The sequence below is a fragment of the Grampus griseus genome (genome assembly GCF_964374135.1).
Source record: "Grampus griseus genome assembly, chromosome: 2".
In the NCBI taxonomy this organism is placed as follows: domain Eukaryota; kingdom Metazoa; phylum Chordata; class Mammalia; order Artiodactyla; family Delphinidae; genus Grampus; species Grampus griseus.
The window spans coordinates 170,019,807-170,045,325 of record NC_139018.1 but is presented as its reverse complement, the minus strand read 5'-3'; the positions used below and the strand labels follow the sequence as shown (position 1 = coordinate 170,045,325).

The 25,519-nt window shown below is 41.1% G+C and overlaps 1 protein-coding gene across 1 annotated transcript in view; it reads left to right on the top strand.

The window, feature by feature from the left end:
* Positions 1-25,265, top strand: part of NMT2 (N-myristoyltransferase 2) — a 55,392-nt gene extending 30,127 nt beyond the window's left edge. The window contains exons 3-12 of the mRNA XM_082649083.1: positions 2,346-2,490; positions 5,224-5,342; positions 5,439-5,530; positions 5,654-5,770; positions 7,012-7,182; positions 8,318-8,426; positions 15,927-16,097; positions 21,144-21,311; positions 23,479-23,616; positions 23,802-25,265. Of these exons, the coding sequence (XP_082505209.1) occupies positions 2,346-2,490; positions 5,224-5,342; positions 5,439-5,530; positions 5,654-5,770; positions 7,012-7,182; positions 8,318-8,426; positions 15,927-16,097; positions 21,144-21,311; positions 23,479-23,616; positions 23,802-23,822 (1,251 nt within the window). The 3' untranslated portion in view covers positions 23,823-25,265. The remainder of the gene's footprint in view (positions 1-2,345; positions 2,491-5,223; positions 5,343-5,438; positions 5,531-5,653; positions 5,771-7,011; positions 7,183-8,317; positions 8,427-15,926; positions 16,098-21,143; positions 21,312-23,478; positions 23,617-23,801) is intronic.
* The last annotated feature ends 254 nt before the right edge of the window (positions 25,266-25,519 follow it).

Here is a 25,519-nt window from a genome sequence, read left to right as displayed (position 1 = left end):
TCTGGAGCCTGTGCTCCACAACGGGAGAGGCCACAGCAGTGAGAGGCCCGCATACGGCAAAAAAAAAAAAAAAAAAAAAAAAAAAATTGACTCACTATATTGTACACCTGAAGCTAATATAATATTGTGAATCAACCTAACTTCAGTAAAAAAACGAAAGCATTTAATAGTGAGCATTGGAATATGACTATTTCATGAATGGTGATTTCATGTAAAGACTGCTGGTCAACCTGCTAAGGCAGAAACCACTCTGAAGGCTTCTTCGTGCAGACGGGGTACCATCATTGGCTCCTTTGGAACAAAGATGCTGATGCATGTTTGTTACAAAAGGGTTGGAGTTTGGTATAGCCCTGTTAGAGGATTTAACTCAAATAGCAGGAAAGAAGGGTTACCATGGCAAATTCGGTGCAGATACTGTAGGTATATTTTCGTAAGACTGGGTTCTACGTGGCCTATTTTAAGATAAAGGGGTGCATGTTCAAGCATTACTAGCTGAAATAACGCTGTGCTCTCACCCTATGTAAGTTGCAGATCTCCTAGTTGATTGCACTGTTGGGAGTTCAAGTGAATGTAAATTTCATTTTGCTAGAAATCAGTTACTTTTGTGTGGGAGGTTCAAGAGAGGCCCAAACAAGAGAAATATAAAAATACAGTAAATTAGAACAGCAAAACTATTTTGTTAAATTAGTATGTGTAACTGATATATATGAACCTGATGATTCAGACCTCAATCAAAATATAAGATGAATGGCTTACGGAATTCGTGGCAGTCCTGGGTGAGGCTGTTAGACTTCCAAGAGGAGACATTAAGACTTTAACCTACCTCTGGTTAGACTCCAGCACTTTGTTTCTTGGAATCATTTTAGGGGCAAGAATCTTAAGGGAACCCAGTGAGTAAAGCCACCACAGGATGGTCTGTGTTAAATAAACCCTGTTTTGTACTGGGTCAAACAAGCAGGCTTCCCAGAGTCAAAGATTTGCTCCAGACCACAGACTTCAGAGTCAAAACGGAACAGAAGTCCAGAGCTGCTGTTAATAAACCATTGAGGATCGATGGTACCTTTCCTTGGTGCCCATGGTGTTGACATACAGGGAAACCGAAGACTCTGAGACTCCTTCTAACAAATTATGAGCCCACAGTGAAGAGCATTCTTTGTATGGCATCAGAATTCTAAAATGAATCAATAATTTCACATGTTGAAAAAACCTCACTGATTTCCATATTCAGTCCTACATGCCACTTGCTCATTTCAGTTATAGTCTCATTTTCCATGAGGGATTTCTGCCCCCCCCCCAAAAAAAAGAGCTGCGGGATCTTCAGAGATGACAGGAATATTGGCTTTGAGGAAGGAACTTTAGTATTTAAAGGCATTGTCAATTTTATAGACTGAGGATACGTATTACTTAAAAGGGAGGTTGTTTCCACCACTTGGGTTGGGGGGAAAAGGCTTTTATGGTTGCAGAAGATCTGAATCCATAGAGGAAACTGCTCATCCTCGTGGCCTCTGGAGGGGCCGTCAGGATTGGCAGAGGGCGGGGTGTGGTCCAGGAGGAGGCATCCTTAGAGAGTCCTTTCTTGATGCACTTCCTTCCCAGCCCGGCACTAAGTTCAGATTTCTTTCTTTCTTTCTTTCTTTTTTTTTTTTGTGTGTGTGTTACGCGGGCCTCTCCCGTTGCGGAGCACAGGCTCCGTAGGCGCAGGCTCAGCGGCCATGGCTCACAGGCCCAGCCGCTCCGCGGCACGTGGGATCTTCCCGGACCGGGGCACGAACCCGCGTCCCCTGCATCGTCAGGCGGACTCTCAACCACTGCACCACCAGGGAAGCCCCCTCTTTCTTTCTTTTTATGAACTAAAATGTCCCTCGTCTGCCTGGTTTCCATTCTAGAAGTTATTTCCTTTGTCCCCACGTTGCTCCTCCCGAGCATTAACCCCATCAGTGAAGCCGAGGCTGGAGTCTGACTGGCTGCTGTATGATAGTAGCATTTGCACTGCAGGGCACTCCTCTCTGCTGCTCCGCCCACACGAGTAATTAATGGTGAGGACCGAGGACCCTTTGCAGATGGGTGGGAAACTGAAGCAGAGAGTGGTTCGGTTTACTTGAGAGTTCCCAGACTGTCAGAGCCCCATTGAAGCTATAGGACTGTTGTTGCCTTCAACCTAATACGTTTGCTTATATTTTAATACGTTAGCATCCTTGAGCCCAAGGGCCAGACTTAGAGGAGGATCGTGCGTTTCTCCAGCGAACGCCGTGTAGTCTCCAGTGCAGGTGCACGTGGACCTGCCCAGGTTTGGGAGCAGCGGCAGCTTCCTCATATTCTGTGTCTGTGTGTCTTTGCTGTTGTAGAATCCCACCATTCCAATGCAGAAGTTGCAGGATATCCAGAGGGCAATGGAGCTGTTATCCGCATGCCAGGGCCCCGCCAGGAACATTGATGAGGCTGCCAAACACAGATACCAGTTTTGGGACACACAGCCGGTACCCAAACTAAGTAAGCTTTTCTGCCTTTTCCCCCAAAAAACAAAGCTGGGTTAACAACAAACAAAAAACACAAAAGAGACTTGACTTCACTTATATGATTTGTTTTAGACCACAGATTCGAAATTTATACAAAAGTCATATTTTTCTTCTTAAAATAAGTGTTGGGTGGCGACATTGGCTTTCAGTAACAACAATTTTAATCTAACTCCTGTCCCTATAAAGAAATCTAATTTCCCCACACTTCAAACATTAGTGTATTAAATATATGTATATAAGAGGGGTCTCACCCACCCCCAGTTTTTTGGTTCTGATCTTCATGGAGTGGTTTTTCTTCTGCATAAATTTTTAGCAATCTCACACCTCAGTTATCCCAAAAGACACAGAAAATTTGCCCTATTAAATCTTACTGAAATGGAAAATTTTGCTCTGTTTAACAATAGGATTCTGAACACTCACCCATGTTGTTAATTATTACCAATGTGATAACATTCCAGTATAATAAGCGAATTGGGACACCCCGTGAAGGCCTTCATAAGTGCTCTGGGTCATGTAGAAATCTGTAATAGGCCTCTTTCCCTCAGTGCCCGGCTTGCTCCATCACATTTCACTTAAACTTTTACCACTTAAGGTTCTGTAAACTTAATAATTTAATAATTATTAAATTAATAATTAATAAACTTAATAATTTCATTGTTACTCTTTCACATTATGCCAGAAAAAAGATGATATAAATGTATAAAAATGTTTTTCAATGTATTACAAGCTAAACCTGCTGCTTTGTCGTATGTTTATATGAAGATACATATTTCCATATATTATTTCCATACTTTTCTTCCTTGATAGTTCCAGTTCAAAATCTGTATAATAGAAGGTATTCGTTGCCATCCCAAACTCTTATTAGCCCAGTTATGTACACATAATCAGTTTTAACAAATATAAAGCAAGGAACAATCCTTGTCTGTGCCTTCAAATAATGGGTTTCAAACTTTTTAAAAGTGACCTTTCGTTTTCCACCCATGCCCACGCTAAGCAGCTTCAAAATCGTGAGCTTCAGAGCATGAAAGAAAGAAGAAAGCAATTATCTTTGCTTGATTTTTTTTTCTTTCAGGCTCTAGAAATTATTTGGTAGTGGAGGAAGACCTTCTAGAATGAATTTGCTGGATTTTAAATGACATTGAGTTGAGTGACCATTAGCTACAGGGGTGTAGATTTATTGATCTGAATGTATTGGGTTAGGCTAAATTTTGCTGGGGGCTTTTGGGTCAGTGCCCAGGGGAGAAAATTCTCTTCCAGCTGGCGCCTCACCCCAGCGCACCTCTTTGGGAAGACTTCCCCGCCGCTCACCTCGTTTCGGCCCCTCCCCTAAATCCCTGCAGTGTTCTCGGGTTCCTAGAATGTTCTTTGCATACCTCAATTAAGGCAACACCAGGTTAATGGTGGAAGAGGGAGCCTGAGGTCGGGGAGAACGTTTGAAAGTCAGGGAGACTCTGCCTCTTCGTTTCTCTCCAGAGCCACATCCCAGTTCAGTCAAACACACCCAGCTGCTTGGAGCTGCTTGCGTGGGGTGGGCCCCTGGTGTTGTTATGTGGATCAGACAAGCCCTGAGCAACTCCCAAGGAACCCCAGGGGAACAGCTGGGAATCTGGCTTCTAGGGCTGACCCTGGAGCCTGAGGTATTCACTTGCGGATGAGCTGGTGGAGTGGAGATAAGATGAACGTGCAGAGTTAGGGATTAGGAAATAGAGAAGAAGAAACCCCTTGGGGCTGGTACAAACCCTGTGACTTCCCCCCTGTGAAAAGGTCTGTGATGGTAATAACTGTACCTGAAGCTCATTTATTCAGCAGATGTTTATTGAGTGTCTCCCACTAAATGCCAGGCACTGGGGCGCAGACCCGGGAAACAGTGGTAGGAAAGTAGGATAAACGGTGGGCGGGCGGTGAGGACATACTCCACGTAGGAAGAAGCTTTAGTCGGGGAGGATGCTGTGAGGACGTTACGTGTAAGGCTATAGCTGAAAAAATGCCAGCGGCCAGCCGTGTGAAAGACCGGGGATGGGCCTTCTGGGCAGAGGCCCAGTCCGAGGGAGGGCAGTGGGCCCGAAGCCCTGAGGGCAGGGCTGGGTAGATGTGTCGACGGTGGCCAGGCAAGCAGTGGCCCCGGTCAAGGGCTTGGATTTTATCCCAACCTCACTGGGAAGCTCCGGAGGAAGAAGTGGGAAAGGGTGCCTTTGTGGAAATCGCTGGAGACACTGATGGCTTGAACTGTGCTGCCAGCAACCCAGACAGAAGTAAACAGTCCTGAAATTAATTTTGAACTTTGCTGGGAGGGGTCAGGTCACTGCAGCCCTTGCCCCCCATTGGTTGAAAAAGCAGTGAAACAGAAAACATCTCTAAGGCGGTCATATCAAGCCTGTGTCGCCGGCAGTTGTGCTGAATGATTAGTCTGTAATCTAGGAGTTCAGACTGAGAAGTCACCATTGTTTGGTAATGTCCAGTTTGCCAGTGGATGACAGAGGATTTCTCCCGTATCTGGTCCACTAGCAGTTACCCTCCACCTTGCGTAACCACCCTGCTTCGCACTGGCAGCAGCTGAAACGATACAGTACTTTTAAGGATTATGTGGAACTCAAGAGCCCTAAGCACGCTTTTGTTTCCTGTAACTGACCATTTTGGATCGTCAGGACACTCTGTAATTGAATCGTCTCTCTTTTTGTCTTTGTTTTTCCCCTCCTCCCCGTCCCAGATGAAGTAATAACATCTCATGGCGCAATTGAAGCTGATAAAGAAAACGTGCGTCAAGAGCCGTATTCCCTGCCGCAGGGTTTTATGTGGGACACTTTAGATTTGGGTAACGCCGAAGTGGTGAGTAAAACCTTCGACCTCGTTCCCCGACTTGGCGTGGGTTGCTTCTGCGCTGGTCCCAAGCATCACAGGCAGGACGCTTCTTTGGTCTCGTAGCTCAGGGAGCTGTACACGCTGCTGAATGAGAATTACGTGGAGGATGACGACAACATGTTCCGCTTTGACTACTCGCCCGAGTTCCTGCTGTGGTGAGTCTCGCCGGTCACGTGTGCTTGCTGGGGACAGGGCGAGGGGGGGTCGGCCTGTCTCTGTCTGTCCCTGTGTTCCTGGACACTCACCGCATCTGTTTTCCTTGCCTGCACTGACTTCAGGGCTCTGCGTCCCCCAGGCTGGCTCCTCCAGTGGCACTGTGGAGTCAGGGTATCTTCGAACAAAAAGCTAGTGGGGTTCATCAGCGCCATTCCCGCGAACATTCGGATCTACGACAGGTACATAGTGAAGCTTGTCAGTTTTGATACATTGCTTCTCCAAGAGTTGTGGTTAGAATAGGCTTTTTTTTGGTTTTGGCCGTGCCGCGCGGCTTGTGGGATCTTAGCTCCCCAACCAGGGATGGAACCCGCGCCCCCTGCAGTGGAAGCGCGGAGTCCTAACCGCTGGACCGCCAGGGAAGCCCCTAGAATAGGCTTTTTGAAATGACTGAATGCAGGCTGCTGATGTTGAGGGAGGTTGTGTGCGTGGGGAGGGCAGAGGTGTATGGAAACTGTACTTGCTGCTCTGTTTTGCTGGGAACCTAAAAGTGCTCTAAAAAATAAAGTTAAAAATAATGCATAAAAAACAGGTTGTGAACAGTGACCAAAAAAAAAAGAGCTGTATTTTTCTCTATCTCTTTTTCTGTCTCTGCTTCGCAGTCTCATACATGCACACACAGGTAGGTATATATGTCCGTAGCAGAAAAAACAAAACTGTAAATAGGTATTTCAGATTTGTTTCTGGGGAAAAAAATTACTCGAGGGATTCTTTTTAAGTCTTTCTGTCCACAGATATGTCTGTTCCGTTTTTGCTCTGGGTCTTCAGCCCAGAAAGTCAAAGATACAGTTATGAAACGTGAAGATCTGATGCGTAATAGGTCTCTTCACCTTTCAGTGTACTGGGTGAGCTTATTTACTGCTAAAAAGCATTTGATCTCAAAGAATACTTTGTGCCAAATGAAATGCCTCCGTATCTGGAACCAGAGCAGAGGATGGGCTTTGGAGCTCTAGAAGGTTTATGGTCGCTCAGAAAAGCACCAGCTCTGGCCTGGTCGAGGCACTTCCCAGGGATCCTGGGTATTGCATTATGCTCCAAAGCAACGTCCTATTAGATTCTGCATCTGGGTGACCCAGTTATTGTCGTAACTGTATACATTACAGGAAAAACAGATATAGAAACTTTGAGGCACAGCTGATCCAGTTTCTACACTGAAAATTCAGAAGAGACCAAAGTTCTCAAATTTATTTAGAACAAGAGGGTTTGCTTCTCCACAGCCTGGAGTTTTGATCATTTTGGTGGGGGAGTATGGAAAATAGCTAAATCTGTGAAATATCTAAAAGATAGAATATTTTTCTTAAATATTGTGTTAAAGGAGGGCTTTCAGTTTCTCATTCTTTGAAATGTTACAGGTGTTGTCTTGCTTTTTGAAAATGTTTTCCTCTTAACGGTGGCTCTAATTTGCAACACCTTTATTTCTTAGCGTGAAGAAGATGGTCGAAATCAACTTCCTTTGTGTTCATAAGAAATTGAGATCCAAACGGGTAGCCCCAGTGTTGATTCGAGAAATAACCAGAAGAGTGAACCTGGAAGGGATTTTCCAGGCCGTTTATACTGCTGGAGTGGTTCTTCCCAAGCCAGTGGCCACATGCAGGTAATAGCGTCCCACCTTTATCTTGCACGTCACCTGTACCTAACGCTTTGAGCCTCCCTGCCATGTTGCTACAAGTATTATTCTCCACCCGCGTAACCCAGAGGGACTTTGGCTGACCCGTGATGATGTGGTTGGTGGGTAGCAGAGATGGAGATAGAACCAAGAACCACTAGCCCAGTACTCTCGCAGTAAACCCCACAGTCACGTGTGTACTAATGGTGCTACATCTCCATTTCTGTGTCTCTTCCATTTGAAAGAATAGTCTCTGCCTTGGGAAACCCAGGGCATCAGTTATCTCGGGATGCCCTGTAGTACGATTTTCTTTCCTTCTCTAACACTCACTGTCACACCAGTGCTATCAGGAACTACTCCGAAAGCTTGATAAACATCAGCTGAAAAACCCGCTAAAGCTGTTTTTATTTCTTCATCTGCTCTTATCAAGCTTTCAAAGGTTAATCTAGTAAGAAAATTGTTTATCAGATTGTCACTTGAATAACCTGTTCCTAGAGCCTCAGAAAGAGTTTATCTCCCTCTGTTATTTTTATTGACTCAAATAAGATGAAACTTCAGGAAAACAGAGTATAAAAGACAAAACTGTAAAATGACTCTCTCCTATTAACTTATTCATAAATAAACAGAATAAATAAGACTTTACAGGTGTTATTTTAATATAATCATTCATCCGAGTACCTAAACTAGAAACACTTAAGAAATTCAAGCTTGTTTTTCAAAAAGTTGTCTTCTTTGGTGTGCGTTATATAAATGTGAAGGCTACTAAACTTAAGGAGAGTTTTTTCATGTTTTTAAACTTTTTGGTTTGCTATCTTAGAATCTGTGATGCTCATTCAATACTTACAGACTGAGCATTATCAATATTCCTTCTGCAATTCTAAGATTTCTCTTTATTGAAAGAGATGGACGGTTACAAACAACAAAGGAACATAACTGGGACATCATTTAGAGGTCAAAACTGACAGATAAAATAATTGCATAGGAAGAGGGCCAGCACCCAGCACTGCACTGGGCCCAACATAAGTGTTCATTCACTGCTTCTATAACAGCTGAGCTTAGACAAAGGTGAAAAACTTGGAGAGTTAGAAATCAGTTAGATCTTAAAATCTGTATTGTATTCCAGATACTGGCATCGATCACTAAACCCCAGAAAATTGGTAGAAGTGAAATTTTCTCACTTGAGTAGAAATATGACTTTGCAGAGAACAATGAAGCTGTACAGACTTCCAGATGTAAGTAAGAATGATTTGCAGTTTTTCAAAGCTGTTAATAACTGAAACTTTTAATGTAGAAAAGAATTATTTGCAGGAAGCTAAAAACTGGCTCATGGGTCTGAGGATGTGAATATGCAGCTAGAAAGACTGCATAGAACTCTGGGGCCAGAAAAAAGGAGGTGGGTTTTTTTTTTTAAGGCTTTTTAAAGTTCTTCAGCTTGGGGTTGGAAGGGCTTGAATTCCAGACATGTAAGTTTTGAAATTTTGAGTATTTATATTCTGTTTAGGAAGAGGAAAGAAAAGTTCAGGTTTCTGATGATATCTTAACACATGGAACTAAGGAATAAGGTTTAAAGAAGAAACCCGGGGAGAGGAAATAATGTCTCATTAAATTCGCATATTTTTAAACTAGTAAATTCCCAGTGTGAAAAATTGTCTCTTAATAAGTGGAAATTTAAACGTGCTTATCAGTCTTAGCTTTATTCAGGGCTCAGATGGTGAATGAATTATCTATCGCTACATAACAAATTACCACAAATGTAGAAGTTCAGACCAACACATGTGCTATCTCTTGGGTTCTGTGGGTCAGGAATCAAGGCACTGCTTAGCTGAGGCCTTTGCTTCAGAGTTTCTCATGAAGCTGTCATTAAGGTGTCAGCCAGGGTCAGGGCCTCCTCTGAAAACTTGACCGGGGATGCATCCACTTCCAAGCTCACATGACTGTTGGCAGCCTTGAATTCTCTGTGGGCAGTTGGCCTGGGGTCCTCAGTTCCTTGCCGGCCGTCGGCCTGAGGCTGCCTCAGCTCCTGGTCGGCTGGGGTTCTCTGTAGCTTAGCTTACAGCACAGCGGCTTGCTTCATCGAACCCAGCGAGGAGAGTCTACAGAGAGCATCTGCTAGCAAGATGGAAGTTAGACCCCTGCATAGTCAATTAAAGTGGAATCACTGGTGCTGTATGTCATTGGTTAGAAGCAAGTCACAGGCCCCACCCACACTCGAGACAAGTGGATGGCGGGGACATGAACTCCAGGAGGGCAGGCATCACTGGGGCCATTGTGGAATCTGTCCGCCAAAGATGGGATCTTTTGTGTAAAGTTTTGATTTCGTCAGAGCTATTCTTTCTTTTGGGTTGTAGTAGATATTTTAACTCGATTGAGGGATTCTTGTGCAATATAGCCATGTTCCTCCCAAAGAAGGAGAGGACTTCACCTGTGGAAGGTGCAGCCAACTCTAGTGCCTTTTGTCTTGGGCCGGTTGTGTGTTTACCAAATGCATGTGATCAGCGGCTGCAGGAATTGATGTCTTTTTTCTGATGACTGACCAGAATCAACTAATTGCTGACTCAGGCAGAATTTCATAAGGAGAAAAGTGGAGGTGAAGGAAACCAGGTGTTGGACATGTCAGGGTCGTCATTCTGGGGCTCCACCACCTGGTAGAGGGCCTGGAAGGCACTGTCTCCCTTCTGCCTAAGCTGTAGTTGCAGACAGTGGGGCTTGAACTAATGAACTCACTGCCTATCTGTGAGGTCAAGGACAGAGGGGGGAACGTAGATCAGAACAGAGATAAATAAAAAGCACAGGTGACAAAATGAAGGAGGGTCCACGTGTCCTGAGGAAGAAGGATCAGGCCCCCTCAAGTTGGGGTGACAGAATTGAAGGTAAGTGTATGGAGACATGTGCACTGAAATGGAGATGCAGGAAACTGCTCTGAGGGGTCACACCATGATCATGACCATCATAATTTACTGATCAGCTAGAAATAATTTCTGCTAGTGGCCGAGACCCAGAGCCACTGAGTGGGGCAGAGTCATGTAGAGGCACAAGTGGCCATGAGAAATAAAGAGGAACAAGGGAGGCACAGTGCACAGCTAAGACAGGACACCATTGATTCTCAGCATCCTCCTTGCAAATTGTCAAATACTTTGCCGTATGTGAGTTGAAATAAGAACTGGAGGCGTGCCTACTTTTTTCACTAGGGGCGAATGCTGTTCTACTTTGGTCTCCCCAGATTTAAGTTTCTTGAGCCTAAACCTGTCTAGTTGTGGGTAAGGAAAGTGCCCCCTTACACATAGTTGCCTAACGTAGACTGAAGAATAAGGAATTTTAGTAGCTGGCGTTGGTTTATTCAGGATGATTAGAATTAGAGGTACTGAAAGTTAGTTTTGACTTGACTTTTTCCATCAGCCTCCATATTTTTGTACAAGCATCCATCAACTCATAGGTAACAAAGTTTTGACAAGTTGGTGATAAATTGCTGGTGGGGCGGGCATTGGTGTGAAACCAGACCTTGGCATCTTGGTTGTGGTTAACCTGGTTTCCTTGGTGGAGCAGTCCTCTTCTGGCCATGTTGCTATGGTGATTGCCTTTTTTCTTCCCTAATAAGTTGAAGTTTATAAAGTGCTGTCACGTATATTGTTCAGTATATTCTTCCAACCACCTTTTGAAGTCAGTATTCTTATCCCCATCGTACAGATGCAAAGACCGAGGCTTGTGAAGGTTGATGCTTAGACCAGGGCCTGTCACTAATAAGTGGAGGACTTGGAAGGCAGGCCCTAGACGTCCGTGTTTCTCCTGTGAGGTCCCTTTGCCTCCACCCTCACCTCTAACACAACTGCCTTGGGGGCACCAAGGCCCAGTCCAACCAGACGTCTCACTGTGCCGTCATTAGAGACCAGGTTGAGGCAGGAAGGGATGAGTGTCAAGGTCCAAACACCTCTCATTGGTGTGTTCCAGCCTCCCTTCCTCCTTTTAAGTCATAGGGAAGGAAAGAAAACTAAAGAGTAAATTTAAAAAAAAAGAGAGAGAGAGAGAGAGAGAAGATAGAAGAGATGCAAGTAGAGACACTGGAAAATTGGAAGGTGCTTCCAGCAGCCACCATGGTGTCAGCTCCTGAGTTAGAAGCTGGACGAGGCAGCATACACCAGACCGCCTCCTTCTCTCCCGAGGGCCCAGGCGGATGATGCCCCCTCTGGCAACTGCATCATTTAAGAACATTTTTGTACCGTGAAGCGTAAAGACAAGAACCTTACTGAATACAGCTTTTGCTCTTTGATTCTATCTCGTTTTCTGATTTGCCAGGCCCGTTTCTGCTTACCGTGCCAGCTTTACATCTTTGCTGTGGACATCTGACTATAAAAGTCAACATTGATTGCAGCCAGCATTATGCCAGACAGTTAACATCCATTATCTCATTTATTATCTACACCAATCAGAGAGGGCGGGTGACTGTCCCCAATCACAGAAGAGGACGTTGAGACACCAGATTGATTTGCCCAGAGTCTTCCAATCAGGACAGAACCATCCCCGGGGCCCATGCCATTAGCTACTGTTACCTGCGAGACTAAGGTTTTCCCAAGAGGAACACAGTTTCCTACCCTTTCAGTGTTGGTTTGTTTTTAATTTGGTGTTGAGAATTTCCAAACCACGTTGGGGTTTTTTTTTTTTTTTTTTTTAGTCGGTGCTCTTCAAGGTGAAGGAATTTGAAGCAGATAAAAAGCGGGAGTCAGGTTAATCTCCCAGTGTCTTTACATTGTGTTGCAAGAACTTTACGCCTGGGAAGACATGCTAAGACTCAGGTGTTCTCGATTTAGTAACTGTTGATTTTTTTTAGTGTTTAATGTCCTACTGCTCCTTCTTAAATCAAATAAATAATCATAATCATTGCCGACATCTCTACTGTGGAATCTTAGCTCCAAATCAGTTCACACCACATAGTTTGACAGAGAACGGCATTGCTTCTGTTTTTCAATAGGGCTCTGAGCTTTGTTTCCTTATGTACTTACAAGCAGATTTTACGCAGATTTCAGTGCATATAGAGTCCAACAAGTAATGCATATTAGTTGGATGGTGGGAAAGTATCTGATTCAGAAATAGAGTTTGTTTATGTAAGTTAAGATTTTCTCAGTTACTGGAAGTTTTTTCTGCTTTTTATTGAAGTCTCAGAAAACATTGCCACTTGATTCTTTCAGATTATGCCAAAGCTGAGATTTTTGTCTAGGTATAGCATTTCCCCCACCTCTTCCTGAAGACAACAGCTATTATATAAAATACGATTCTTTTTTTGTTTTTGGCGGCACTGGGCAGCTTGCAGGATCTCAATTCCCTGACCAGGGATCGAACCTGGGCCACAGTAGTGAAAGCCCGGAATCCTAACCACTAGGCCACCAGGGAACTCCCTAAAATATAATTTTATATTTTAAAATTTATTTCGTGCTTCTGTAGATTTCTTGGAGAGGATGTGACTTTCTGATGTTAGAAAGAAACAAGTTTAGGCTCTGAGACACATAAGCCATTGTTAATCAGCAAAAGTAAATATTCTTCCCCTGTTTCTAGGACCTTATATGTTTTTATAGCTGGATATAGTCTGATGTTCTCTCCTGCTTTAATGCTCCTGTAAAAACTTGTTTGAAGTGCTTGGAAATTACCAAGTTTATGTGTTTTCTCCCTGCCGGTTTGCCAAACAATACTGTTTTCACTGAGTCTTCCTTATCTAAATTCTATTACCCATTTTTCTGACCTTCAGAGACCTGAGGTAGCAGTTCTCAAAGTGTGGTCCAGGGATCCCTTGAAGCTCCCAGAAACCTCTGGGGGGCCTGTGAAGTCAGTTTTTTATAAAACACAAAAGTATAATTTGCATCTTTCATTTCATTGTCTTACAAGTGCACTGTGCAGTCTTCCAGAGGCTATATGGAATGTGAGCTTATATATTCTTTTTTTTTTAATTTCTAATTTAGTTTCTAATATGATAAATGCAGATAAATATAACCCACGTAGGCAAAGCTCTTTGGGAGTACTGAATAATTCTTAAGAGCATAACAAAGTCCCAGAACAAAATATTTGAGAACTGCTGCTTTAAGGGTGTCTTCTGGGCAGAAAGGATGTTGATTTAGTGATTACACAGTATGAAAATTCAGTGAATAAGAACTGTGCTGCAGAAGCATATTTTGCTCCAAAAAGGAGTTGGCCAGCTTCAGTCTTCATTTCTGAATGTTCTCTATGAACAGAGAAGATGTATCCTGTTGCTTTCATTAGTTAATCTCATTGCTTGGTATTATTGATTCTTACTGAACCAGTAACAAAAGAAAGAACAATCTGATGTTGAGAAAGGCTGTTTAAAATGTATCAAGGTCATCCTCATAGTAAAAAATAATCTTTTCAAATGACTGCAGTATACATTTGGTATGGCTTTGGCCTTCCTACCAGCATTTAGAAATGTATATTTATTTCATGTAACACCATTTAGCAATCACATAGGTTTCCTCTTCCCATGAATTGCAGTGTAGAAATGCTCCGAATGACTAAAATTGGCTTAGGGAAACAAAAGAAAAATACAGTTTCACTCCTGGCTTGTACTTAAATGCCAGGCTGTAGAAATATCATCTCTTCAGAGCTGACAGTGACTTTTTTCCGTGTCTGCAGCCTTCACCTCACCTTATTGGGTAAATGATTGTGCTAAAAACCTAGGAATTCATTCATTCATTCAACACCTATTCAGGCCATTATTAACCAAGGGTTAAGCCTTGGGTGGAACCTGGGGCCTGGAGATTTCGGGTCCTTTGGCTTTGAGATCCACAGAAATACTAAAAGTATGAGTTCTCTATTAAATGTCAAGGACTTAAAATTCTCTCAGTTTAGAATATTAAACTATTTTAGCTGCATTACTGCATCTTTGTAGATTCCATAAATCATAACTGAGTGGCACATAGTAAATACTCAGCTAAGGACTGCTGGGTCTGTAAACACAAAGCCCCTCTCCTCCCAAAGTGAATCAGTAAGCAATCAGCGGTTCTTGGCACAGAACGTTAGAAACCTCAGCACAACTACTAACATCCATCAGAGCCGACACTCAAGATGAAAACCCGTTTTCCACCTTGGTCTTCTCCCCTACCAGTAGTCTGGGGGCATGCAGGAATTGTGATAATCTAATTTTAAAGGCAGTTTTTAATTTTAAAGTACTTAGATAAACAACAAGGTCCTAATGTACAGCACAGGGAACTATATTCAATATCCTGTGATTAAACCATAATGGAAAAGAATATAAAAAAAGAATGTATATGTATGTATAACTGAGTCACTTTGCTGTACAACAGAGATTGGCACATTATAAATCAACTATATTTCAATTAAAAAAAAATTCTAAAAGTACTTAGTGGTAATTTAGGACAGAAAAGATAGAATAGCACTATTTATATACAAGTTATTTGTCACTTAAAATTTATCCAATATTTCTTCAAGAAAAAAAAATATCGAGTTAACTGGGAAAATGCAGTTGTATTTGTATTAAGTTTTTCTTTGTACAAACAAGCAAATGTAGTGACCTTTCTCACTTCTGTTGTCAAGTATCCTGGTGTCTGTACACTTCCTATAGTTGCTGTCTGGAGCTCTTTTAAGGATAAGACTTGAACAAATCCAAATGGGGACTTGTCCTGACCTTGAGGGTTTGTTATTCCCATGGCCTAATGTAAAAATTTTGATGTTCTGGAATGATGGATTCAGATGCCTATTCTGATCACCTTTTAATCAAAAGATGGCATAAGAGATCAGGGCCACTACTTGGCAACTAGCCATTCATTCTTGGCAATTAAAATGCTTCCCTTCCCATACTGACCGATATGATTTTTACTTTTCTTGCATTTTTATTGCTCACGAGAACAGAAGAGCTACATTTTTTCCACGGGCTATTGGACTAAAAGTTTCTCGGCCATTTTCAACTGTGTTTTCAAAATGTCAGACGTGGCAGTCTTAAAAGTGTGATCCTCCAGAACACATGCTGAGATTGTTCTGCCCTATCGTGTAGGCTGTTAAAGTTCTTGGCATGGGGATATAGATGAACTTGTAGTGTTCCCGTTGGTTTTGTCTGGGTCATGGACAATACTGACCAAAGACCTGGTACACAGAGATAGGATAGAACATGTCGTGTAGCTTATGTTCTAAACTAGTGGTTCTCAAGCTTTATGTGTATACGAATCACCAGGGGATCTTGTGAAACTGCACATCCTGACTTGGTAGGTCTGCGGTGGGCCCACGATTCTGCAGTTCTGACAAGCTCCCATGGGATGCTAATATTGCTGGTCTGGGGATCATGCTTTGGCGCCAAGTTTGTTTACTCCTCTTATTTAAACCTCCCAACTTTTTTTGTTTTAATAAATTTATTTTATTTTACTTTTTTGGCTGTGTTGGGTCTTCATTGCTGCAAGCGGGCTTTCTCTAGTGGCAGCGAGCAAGGGCTACTCTTCGTTGCTGTGCGCGGGCTTCTCATTGTGGTGGCTTCTCTTGTTGCGGAGCACAGGCTGTAGGCACGTGGACTTAAGTAGTTGCAGCGCACAGGCTCAGTAGCTGTGTCTCACGGGCTCTAGAGCGCAGGCTCAGTAGTTGTGGCGTACGGGCTTAGTTGCTCTGCAGCATGTGGGATATTCCTGGACCAGGGCTCGAACCCGTGTCACCTGCATTGGCAGGTGGATTCTTAACCATTGTGCCACCAGGGAAGCCCGTCCCAACTGGTTTTGTTTTCACTCTAACAGGTTACAAAAACTTCAGGCTTGAGGCCAATGGAACCAAGAGATATCAAAGCTGTTCAAGAACTAACCAACAGTTACCTGAAGCAGTTTCATCTAGCCCCGGTGATGGATGAAGAGGAAGTAGCCCACTGGTTCCTCCCCCAGGAGCACATCATTGACACTTTTGTAGTGGAGGTAAAGAGAAGGTGATAAGATAGTACAGAGAAGTATGAGAACACTGTGCAACTGAGTCCATTTTCCAGAAGGATCATAGAGTGTCCATTCCCTTCCTGCCCACATGACTCAGTGCTTCTGAACCAGCTTCCTGCTCACCCTTTCAGAACCAGCTGTCCTTACAGCTTCCATTCCTGGCAGAAGAGCACACTTTTACTACTTAATCATGGGGAATCAGGGTTCTGATCTGCTCTGTTGTTGTCTGTGTGACTAATTGCTTTTCTTAGTTTTGAAAAGGCCAGTTTGGATGATCTCATCTGAGAAGGATGTGTCCCAAAGTTTAATATTGTTTTGCTTTTGCAAAACTGGTTGGAACTGAACTGCCTTTGTTCAAGATGGCATAATTCAACCACTTCACTCAACCCTTGTCTTCTTGATTTGTAAAAGGTTTTTTTTGGTTTTTTGTTTTTTGGCCATGCTGTGCAGCTTGCAGGATCTTAGTTCCCCAACCAGGGATAGAACCTGGGTCCCTGGAAGTGAGAGCACCAGGTCTTAAACACTGGACCACCAGGGAATTCCCTGTCAAAGTTTTATATAGCCTGAATACTGATACTTTGTATTGTGGTCCATTTCTGGGTTCTCTATTCTGTTCCATTGATCTCTGTGTCTGTTTCCTCACCAGTACCACATTGTCTTAATTACTGTAATTGTATAGTAAGCCTTGATACCAGGTAGAGTGATTCCTCCCACTTTATTCTTCTTTGTCAAGATTATTTTAGCTAATCTAGTTCCTTTGCCTTTGCATATAAATTTTAGAATAAGCTTGTCGTTATCTACAAAAGACCTTGCTGGGATTTTGATAAGAATTACATTAACTCTGTAGATTAATTTAGGGAGAATTAACAAGTCTTCCAATCCATGAACATGGTATGTCTCCATTTATTTAGGTCTTCTAAAATTTATTTTGTCAGCATTCTGTAATTTTCAGCATCCAGATCCTGTATATATTTTTTAAAGTGTTTACCTAAATACTTCATTTCCTTGGAGTGATTATAAATGGTATTATGTTTTTAATTTTGGTTTCCACATGTTTATTTTTAGTATGTAGAAATGTAATTGGTTTTTCTTTGTTGCTCTTGTATCCTGCAGGCTTGCTGAAATCACTTATTAGTTCCAGGAATTTACTTGGAGATTTCTTGGGATTTCCACATAGACAATTGTGTCATCTACAAATAGGGTCAGTTTTATTTCTTCCCTTCCCATGTGTATGCCTTTTCTTCCTTTCTCTTGCCTTATTGCAGGGGCTAGATATTCCAGTACTTTATTGAATAAGAGTGGTAAAGATCAACATCCTTGCCTTGTTCCTGTTATTAGGGGAAAAGCATTCAGTCTTACCCCATGAATCTTACTCCATGATGTTAGCTGTAGGTTTTTCATGGAAGCTCCTTACTGATTTGAGAAAATTCCCAACTTGTTGAGAGTTCTTATTATAAATGGGTGTTGGATTTTGTCCAGTGCCTTTTCTGCTTCAATTCATACAATCATGATTTTTCTTCTTCATTTATTGATTTTCATTTATTGATTTTCAAATGTTTGACCACCCTTGCATACCTAGAAAAATTATCCACTTGGTTATGGTATATAATTTTTATACATTGTTGGATTTGGAGTGCTGATATTTTGTTGAGTATTTACTGAGTTCATGAGAGATATTGGTCTGCAGTTTCTTTTTTTGTACTGTCTTTGTTTGGTTTTGATATCAAGATACTACTGGCCTCATAAGATGAGTTGGGAAGTATGACCTCGTCTTCTGTTTTCTAGAAGAAATTATATAGAATTGGTGTTAATTCCTTAAATGTTTGCTAGAATTCTCCAGTTGAAACCATCTGACCTTAGAGAATTCTTTTGTGTTGAAATAATGAATTCACTTTCTTTTATGATTATAGGACTGTTCATCTTGTATGAGTTTTAATACAGTTTAGAAGAATTGGTCTGCTTCTAAATTGTCAAATTTGTAAGAATAAAGTTGTTCATAGTATTCCCTTTTAATGGCTACAGAATCTGTAGTCATAGCCCTTATTTAATTCTGGTAGTTCTGTCAGTTAATGAGAGGGGTGTGGAAGTCCCCAACTATAACTCTGGATTTGTCTTTTTCCCCTTCAGTTCTCTCAGTTTTTCTTGATGTCTCTGGAGGGTCTTGTTTGGTGCTTATACATGTTGGACCTGCATGAGTTTCTAGTGGATTGATCATTTTATCATCATGTAATACCCCTCTTTGTCTTCAGTAGTTCTCTTTGCTCTGAAGTCTACTTCCTTGTATATTAATACAGGCAGACCTCGTTTCATTGCACGTCGCTTTATTGTCCTAAGCAGATACTGCATTTTTTATAAATTGAAAGTTTGTGGTAACCCTGTGTCCAGCAAGTCTGTCGGTGCCATTTTTTCCAACAGCGTTTGCTCACTTTGTTTCTCTGTGTCACATTTTGGTAATTCTTGTAATATTTCAAACTTTTTCATTATGGTTAAATTTGTTATGGTGATCTTTGATGTTACTACTTCTACTCGCTGAAAGTTCAAATGACGGTTAGCATTTTTTAGCAATAAAGTGTTTTTAAATTAAGGTATGTACATTGTTTTCTAGGCATAATGCTATTGCATACTTAACAGACTACAGTATAGTGTGAACAAAAGTTTCATATAAACTGGGAAAACAAAAAAATTCATGTGACTCGCTTTATTGCCATGTTCGCTTTATTGAGGGGTCTGGAACCAAACCCACAGTATCTCTGAGGTATATGTGTATAGCCACTCCTACTTTTTTAAAATTCATGTTTGCATGGTATATCTGTTTCAGTCCTTTTACTTTCAACCCATCTATGTCATTGAATTTGAAGTGAATTTCTTGTAAACAGTATATATTTGGGCCATTTTTCCTTATCCACTCTGCCAGAATCTTTTGATTGGTGTTTTTTGGCCATTTACATTTGATGATTATTGATATGTTAGAGCTTAAGTCTTCTATATTATAATACATGTTTTCTGTTTGTTTCTTCTGGTTTCTGTCCCTCTGTTTCTGTTTCCTTGCCTTCCTGTTCCTTGAACATTTTTGGATGTCTTGATTTATTTATAGTGCATTTGAGTATATCTGTGTACGTCTCATGATGGTTGCTCTGGGTATTACAGTATACAGATGTGACTTATCACAGTCTTCTGGTATCCATGTTGTACCACTTCCAAGTGACTTTACTTCTCTTTACTTTTTCATCATTTTTTTTCACATCTTTATTAGAGTAAAATTGCTTTACAATGTTGTGTTAGTTTCTGCTGTACAGTCTCATTGTTTAAATATCACTGTCTTGAGTATCAGATGGTGTCATAATTTTTGTTTCAATCATCGTGTCATTTATAAAACTCATGAGAAGAAGCATAGCTCAAAGTATGTACCCAGATTTCTGTTCCTTCTTCCTTCCTTCCTTTCTGATGCTCCATGATGCTTTCTTTTATGATTTCCTTTCTATTTGAAGAATGTACTTCATCCAGTCTTAAAGGTATGTATGCTAGCAGCAAATTCTTTTAGTTTTCATTTGTCTGAGAATGTCCTTATTTCCTCTTCTTTCCTGAAGAAAGTTTTGCCAGATACAGAATTCATGGTGGACGGTTCTTTTCTTTCAGCTCTTATGCCACTTGCTTCTGGCCTCTGTGGTTTCAGGTGAGCAGTCTGCTGTCATTTGAATTAGTATTTCCCCATAGGTAATGTGTTGTTTCTCTGTGGCTACTTTCAAGATCTCTCTCTGTCTTTAGTTTTTGGAAATTTCATTATGATGTGTCTTGGTGTGGATTTCTTTGGGTTTATCCTGTTAGAGTTCACATGGCTTCTTGAATCTACTATGTCCGTTTTGCCAAATTTGGGAAGTTTTCAGCCATTGTCTCTTTCAGCCCCACATTTTCTTCTTTCCCTCTGGGACTCCAGTGATATGAATGGTGAATCTTTTGTTACTGCCCCACAGATCCCTGAGGCTTAATTCTTTTTTTTTTTTTCATTCTGTTTTCTCTCTTGTTTCAGATTGGGTAAATTCAAGTTCAGTGATTCTATCCTCTGTCATCTCCACTCTACTGTTGAGCCCATCCAGTGATTTTTTTTTTTCCTCTAATTTCTGCTGTGGTGTTTTTCAAGTTGAAAATCCTTAATAAAGCTGAAAATTTAGGTCTTTAAGTCATCTCTCACTTTTGCTGAACATCTTTAATTTCATAATGTCTGAAAAAAAGGTTTAATGAATCAGAAGCACTCAAAAACCAGATAATACATCCTCTGGAATTTTCTGCTAAAACAAATATTAGCAATGGCATATGTGGTCTAGCCTCCGCAGCTGTATACTTCAAATATATCATGGTTTGAATTATATGCAGACTTGCATAGGTCACTGCAGGTAATAGAAACAATGCAAACAATATTGGCTAATTTCTTGTATTGAAAGTGTACCAGTGATGACAAAACAAACACCATCTTTTGCATCCCTTTTGATTTTTGATAGCTTCAGATTTTCTCATTCACACACATATATTTTGGTGCAGTACCAGTGCCTTTTTACAAGCTTCTAAAAAACTAGCTTCCAAATCCTATCCAACTTCACTTTAAGCTGATACAATTCCTGCCTTGTGCCAAGAAGATTATTATACAGTATCCTCTAGTTGGAAAAGGTAGCCTTCTAATCCTTGGTGCTCTTATTCCTGCAAAAACAATGAATTTACTTTTATCACTGTCCCATAAGTCTAGAGAGACTCATTAGTCAACCAGAGAGCGTTCCTTTTAGAACATTCTGCTTCTTAAGAACTTGATGCCAGTTGCTGACGAGCACTTAGGCTGAGGCACAGCTCCACGCTCTTCCTTGGCCTCTGCCCAGCATATGGTAAGGGACTCCACATCAGACCTGGAGAGCGGAGCATGAGCTGTTGCTTTTCATTCTAACGGAAAGCTGTGGTGCAAGTCAGAGATCAAGACGTGAGCTGAGATGCCTGGATGAAACTTGTTCAAGGAGATGTTTACCTGACATTGCCTTTGTTCTTTAGAACTCCAGTGGTAAACTAACTGACTTCCTGAGCTTCTACACGCTCCCCTCCACAGTCATGCATCACCCCGCCCACAAGAGCCTCAAAGCCGCCTACTCCTTCTACAATATCCACACAGAGACGCCGCTGCTGGACCTCATGAATGACGCGCTCATCATCGCCAAGCTGGTATGCAACTCACTCCTTGTCATCCCATGTGTGTCTCCAAATACGTATATTGGAATATATAAAACATCTTGTATTTTCTTCCACACGGTGGGGGGATTTGTTTGAGATACTTCTTACTATTGACAGTCAAAGGAAGAATTTTGATAAGAGGTTTTTTTTTTAATTTAACGGCTATTTTCATCATTAATTCTGTTGTAACTTAACCAAAAAGACATTTTGTACAAATTAGAAACTTGTAACCCTTATATAAAGATACACGAAATCCGTAATATAAGGAATATAAGAAAACTAACGTGATCCCATGATACAGGCATACCTTGGAGATATTGTGGGTTTGGTTCCAGATGGTTCCAGATCACTGCAGTAAAGCAAGCGTCGCAATAAAGCGAGAGCCACACGAGTGTTTTGGCTCCCAGTGCATATAAAAGTTATCTTTACACTATAGTGTAGTCTGTTAAGTGTGCACTAGCATATTTAAACAATATACAGACCTTAATTTAAAATACTTTATTGCTAAAAAATAATGCTAACCATCATCTGAGCCTTCAGCGAGTTGTAGTCATATCAGAGATCACAGATCACCATAACAAATGTAATAATGAAAAAGTTTGAAATATTACAAGAATTACCAAAGTGGAACACAGAGACACGAAGTGAGCAAATGCTATTGGAAAAATGACTCTGATAGACTTGCTCGATGGAGGGTTGCCATAGACCTTCAATTTGTAAAAAACCCAGAATCTGTGAAACTCAATAAAACAAGGTCTGTCTGTATGGGGAAAATATGAGTGTATTGCAGTGAATAATTGGCAACAGTAGGTTTTTTGATTCAAATAAATAGTCTCTGAATTTTAAAATTAAAGAAATTTAATTTTAACTATTGGAATTATTATTATTAAAAGGATTTGAAATGAAAAGAATTAAATTCAAAATGTTCCTTACTATATTTGCATTATTTTTCTATTTCCTCAGTGTGGTAGTAAGGATGATTGTTAAATTCTTGCTACAAATAAACATTTTTCTTTAAAAAGAAATTGAAATCAGCTGATGGGGACATTTTGATGTAATTGCTGAGTGAGAACATAAATATTGTTCACGAGAAATTGGGAGCAACCCTTCAAAAGTGTCTTCCTTGTAGTCTTCTAGTATTTGATCATTGGAAACATTTTTTTTAATCTATTATAAGTGGATCCCCAAATCAGCATTCTTCTTTGCTTCTTTGATCTTGTAGCTCATTTTCAACTACCTCCCCAAAAAGGCCAGTAATAAGTTATTTAAGGTAAAACCCCTGAGAAATAGAAATGTAGGTGCTTCATCTATATCACATTTTGCATAGTATTATCTAAGCTTTTTTTTAAATTCTGTTTTTACTATTGAAATGTTACTAAATTTATTTCCCATTATCAGCCCAAGACAGATACACGATTTAAAGTCTTTACAGCTTTGATTTCTTGGCGTAGGTTCAGGTAAGTCAGAATGTAGAAAGGCCAGTAACTAACAGTTCTGGTGATAGAGCCATCTAGGCAGCTGTTTGCTTCAAAAACAGGGACAAGGGCTTCCCTGGTGGCGCAGTGGTTGAGAGTCCGCCTGCCGATGCGGGGGACACGGGTTCGTGCCCGGGTCCGGGAAGATCCCACATGCCGTGGAGCGGCTGTGCCCGTGAGCCATGGCTGCTGAGCCTGCGCGTCCAGAGCCTGTGCTCCGCAATGGGAGAGGCCACAACAGTGAGAGGCCCACATACCACAAAAAAAAAAAAAGAGTAGCCCCCACTTGACCCAACTAGAGTAAAGCCTGCACACAGCAATGAAGACCCAATGCAGCCAAAAATAAAATAAATAAATAAAATAAATTTAAAAAAAAACAGGGACAAAGTATTTCCTGAAATTTTAATAGATTCTTTTTTGTCAGCCATCAGACTGCACTTTTCGATTCAGCATTTCTGGATAATCTTGCTGACTCCATCAGATTCACTGCTTGCTAGTTTAATAAGACAGTTTTGAACTGAATTCCTAACCCATACTATATATTGCAGACATTAAACCTTATTATAAATGCATTATCAATTCAAGCTATTAGTAGGGGAATGAAATGTTATACTGAAATACATAATATACAAAACACTCTAATCCTTTGAAACTTTAAAATTAAATTTTTTTTACATTGACAGAAAGGATTTGATGTATTCAATGCACTAGATTTGATGGAAAATAAGACATTCTTGGAAAAACTCAAGTTTGGCATAGGCGATGGCAATTTACAGTATTACTTGTACAACTGGAGGTGTCCAGGGACAGAGTCCGAAAAGGTAAGTGAAGTTGATAAACCTTTGTAAACTTGATAAATTTACCTAGAAAATCCCATATTTGCTTCTCTTCGGATTGTTGAGAGGTTTTTTCTTGAGTAGCTTTTTAAAAATATAGATCTATTGTACTACGTTATAATTTTTCTTGCTCACTTGTTTTTGCTATTCCATTTCTTCCCTCCCTTTAGGTTGGACTCGTATTACAGTAGATGGATATTTCTATTTCTAGAACTCTGATGTCATCATTTGTTAATATCCTAGTTAATGATTCCTGGAACTGCCATTCCAAAGAATAAAAGCACAACCTAAGTGACATCGAAGTGTCAGTAACAGAAAAGATGGAAAAACATCGATTGGTGACCAATAGAACACATTTCTAGCTAGAATGTTAACATTCATCCTTTTTTTCGCTGTTGACCCATTTGTAGGAGGGATGGAAGGAGGATACAAAGAGCACATTCCTCTAATTTTCAACCTTCTGACTGTCTCTCAATGAAGAGAAGGTATTTGTCCCTCTCTAGAAAAATGGACGGCTTTTCTATGGATTGAACAGAAATCACAGAATCGTGTAGGAAAATCTTTGCCATTGTGTGGAGATAAACTGCTGCCTTTCTGTTTATTGAGGGTCTGTGGGTCCATGTAGCAGAATGAGGGAGCCATTTGGAAAGGGTTTACTTATGTCACTGCACATGATCTCATCGGGAACACCTATGGAGCCAGCATTTCTGTAACGCAGTGATGAGCGGTAGGTGTTAAAGTGAAGAGTGAGATAAAAATGTACTGGTTGACTATTTCTCTAGAAGCAAAGTTGCCAAATCAATAAACAAACAAATGGGTACTTTGATCTTCAGCAGGTTCGTGGCTTGGTTCCAAAGCAAGGTTTGGGGCAAACATTGTGTTCTCTGAAGAGCACACAACCCTGACAAACTAGACGGTTCTGCTCCTGCAGAGACTCTCTTCTTCTCAGCAACAGCCAGGATACGTGAGGAAAAGAAGAATCAAAGCCCTCAAGTCAGAAGACATGCCCAGTGGTGTTCATGAGTGCCATCAGGACACTGATAATTTGAATGTTTTTTATTACTTATGCAGAATTGCACATATTTCTTTATCCTGGCTCTAATTTATCATGAAAGCTGTCATGCTCTAGGAAGATGTCTTAATTGTAAATAAGTCTTGTGGTTTTGTTACTGATGGTGTTTTTATCTAGGATTTGAAAATCCAAGTTTCTCGGTGTACATAGATAATGTATATATCACCAATAGCCCAAGGGGAAAAAGATGCTGGACAAGGCCACCTAAAACGGCCTCGACTCAAATACCACAAAGTAGATACTTCTTCCTGCCTTCATGTACCAGTGCCTAGGCCGTTCAGTCCAGAAAAATCTAATTACCTTCGACAACAGGATGCCCTTCCTTCATGTTACAAGTAGTCAAAGGACACAATCGTACCTTATAAAAACCAGGCAGGGGCTAGCACACTGTGGCCCATGAGCTAAACTCAGCACAGCGCCTGTTTTTGTACAGCCCACGAGCTAAGAATGGTGTTTACATTTTTGAATGGTTGAGGAGGAAAAAAAAAAAAGTTTTGTGACACATAAAAATTACAGGAAATTCAGATTTCAGCATCCATAAATAAAGTTTTATGGGAACAAGGCCTCATTCATTCATGTGTTGCCTGTACGTGGCAGGCAGGGTTGAGTTGTTCCGACAGAGACTGTGGACCCAAAGGCCTAAACCTGGCCCTTCAGGGAAAAAGTTCTGTTGCCTCTGATTTCCTCTAAAAATCAGAAAACCTCTTTCTGCAGCTTCGCGTCATCCTGAAGGCCACCCCACAGCTGTGGCACCCTGGGACCTCCACTAGGGGGCATGCGTGGGCTCCGAAGTCGTCCTTAATTTAGGACACCACA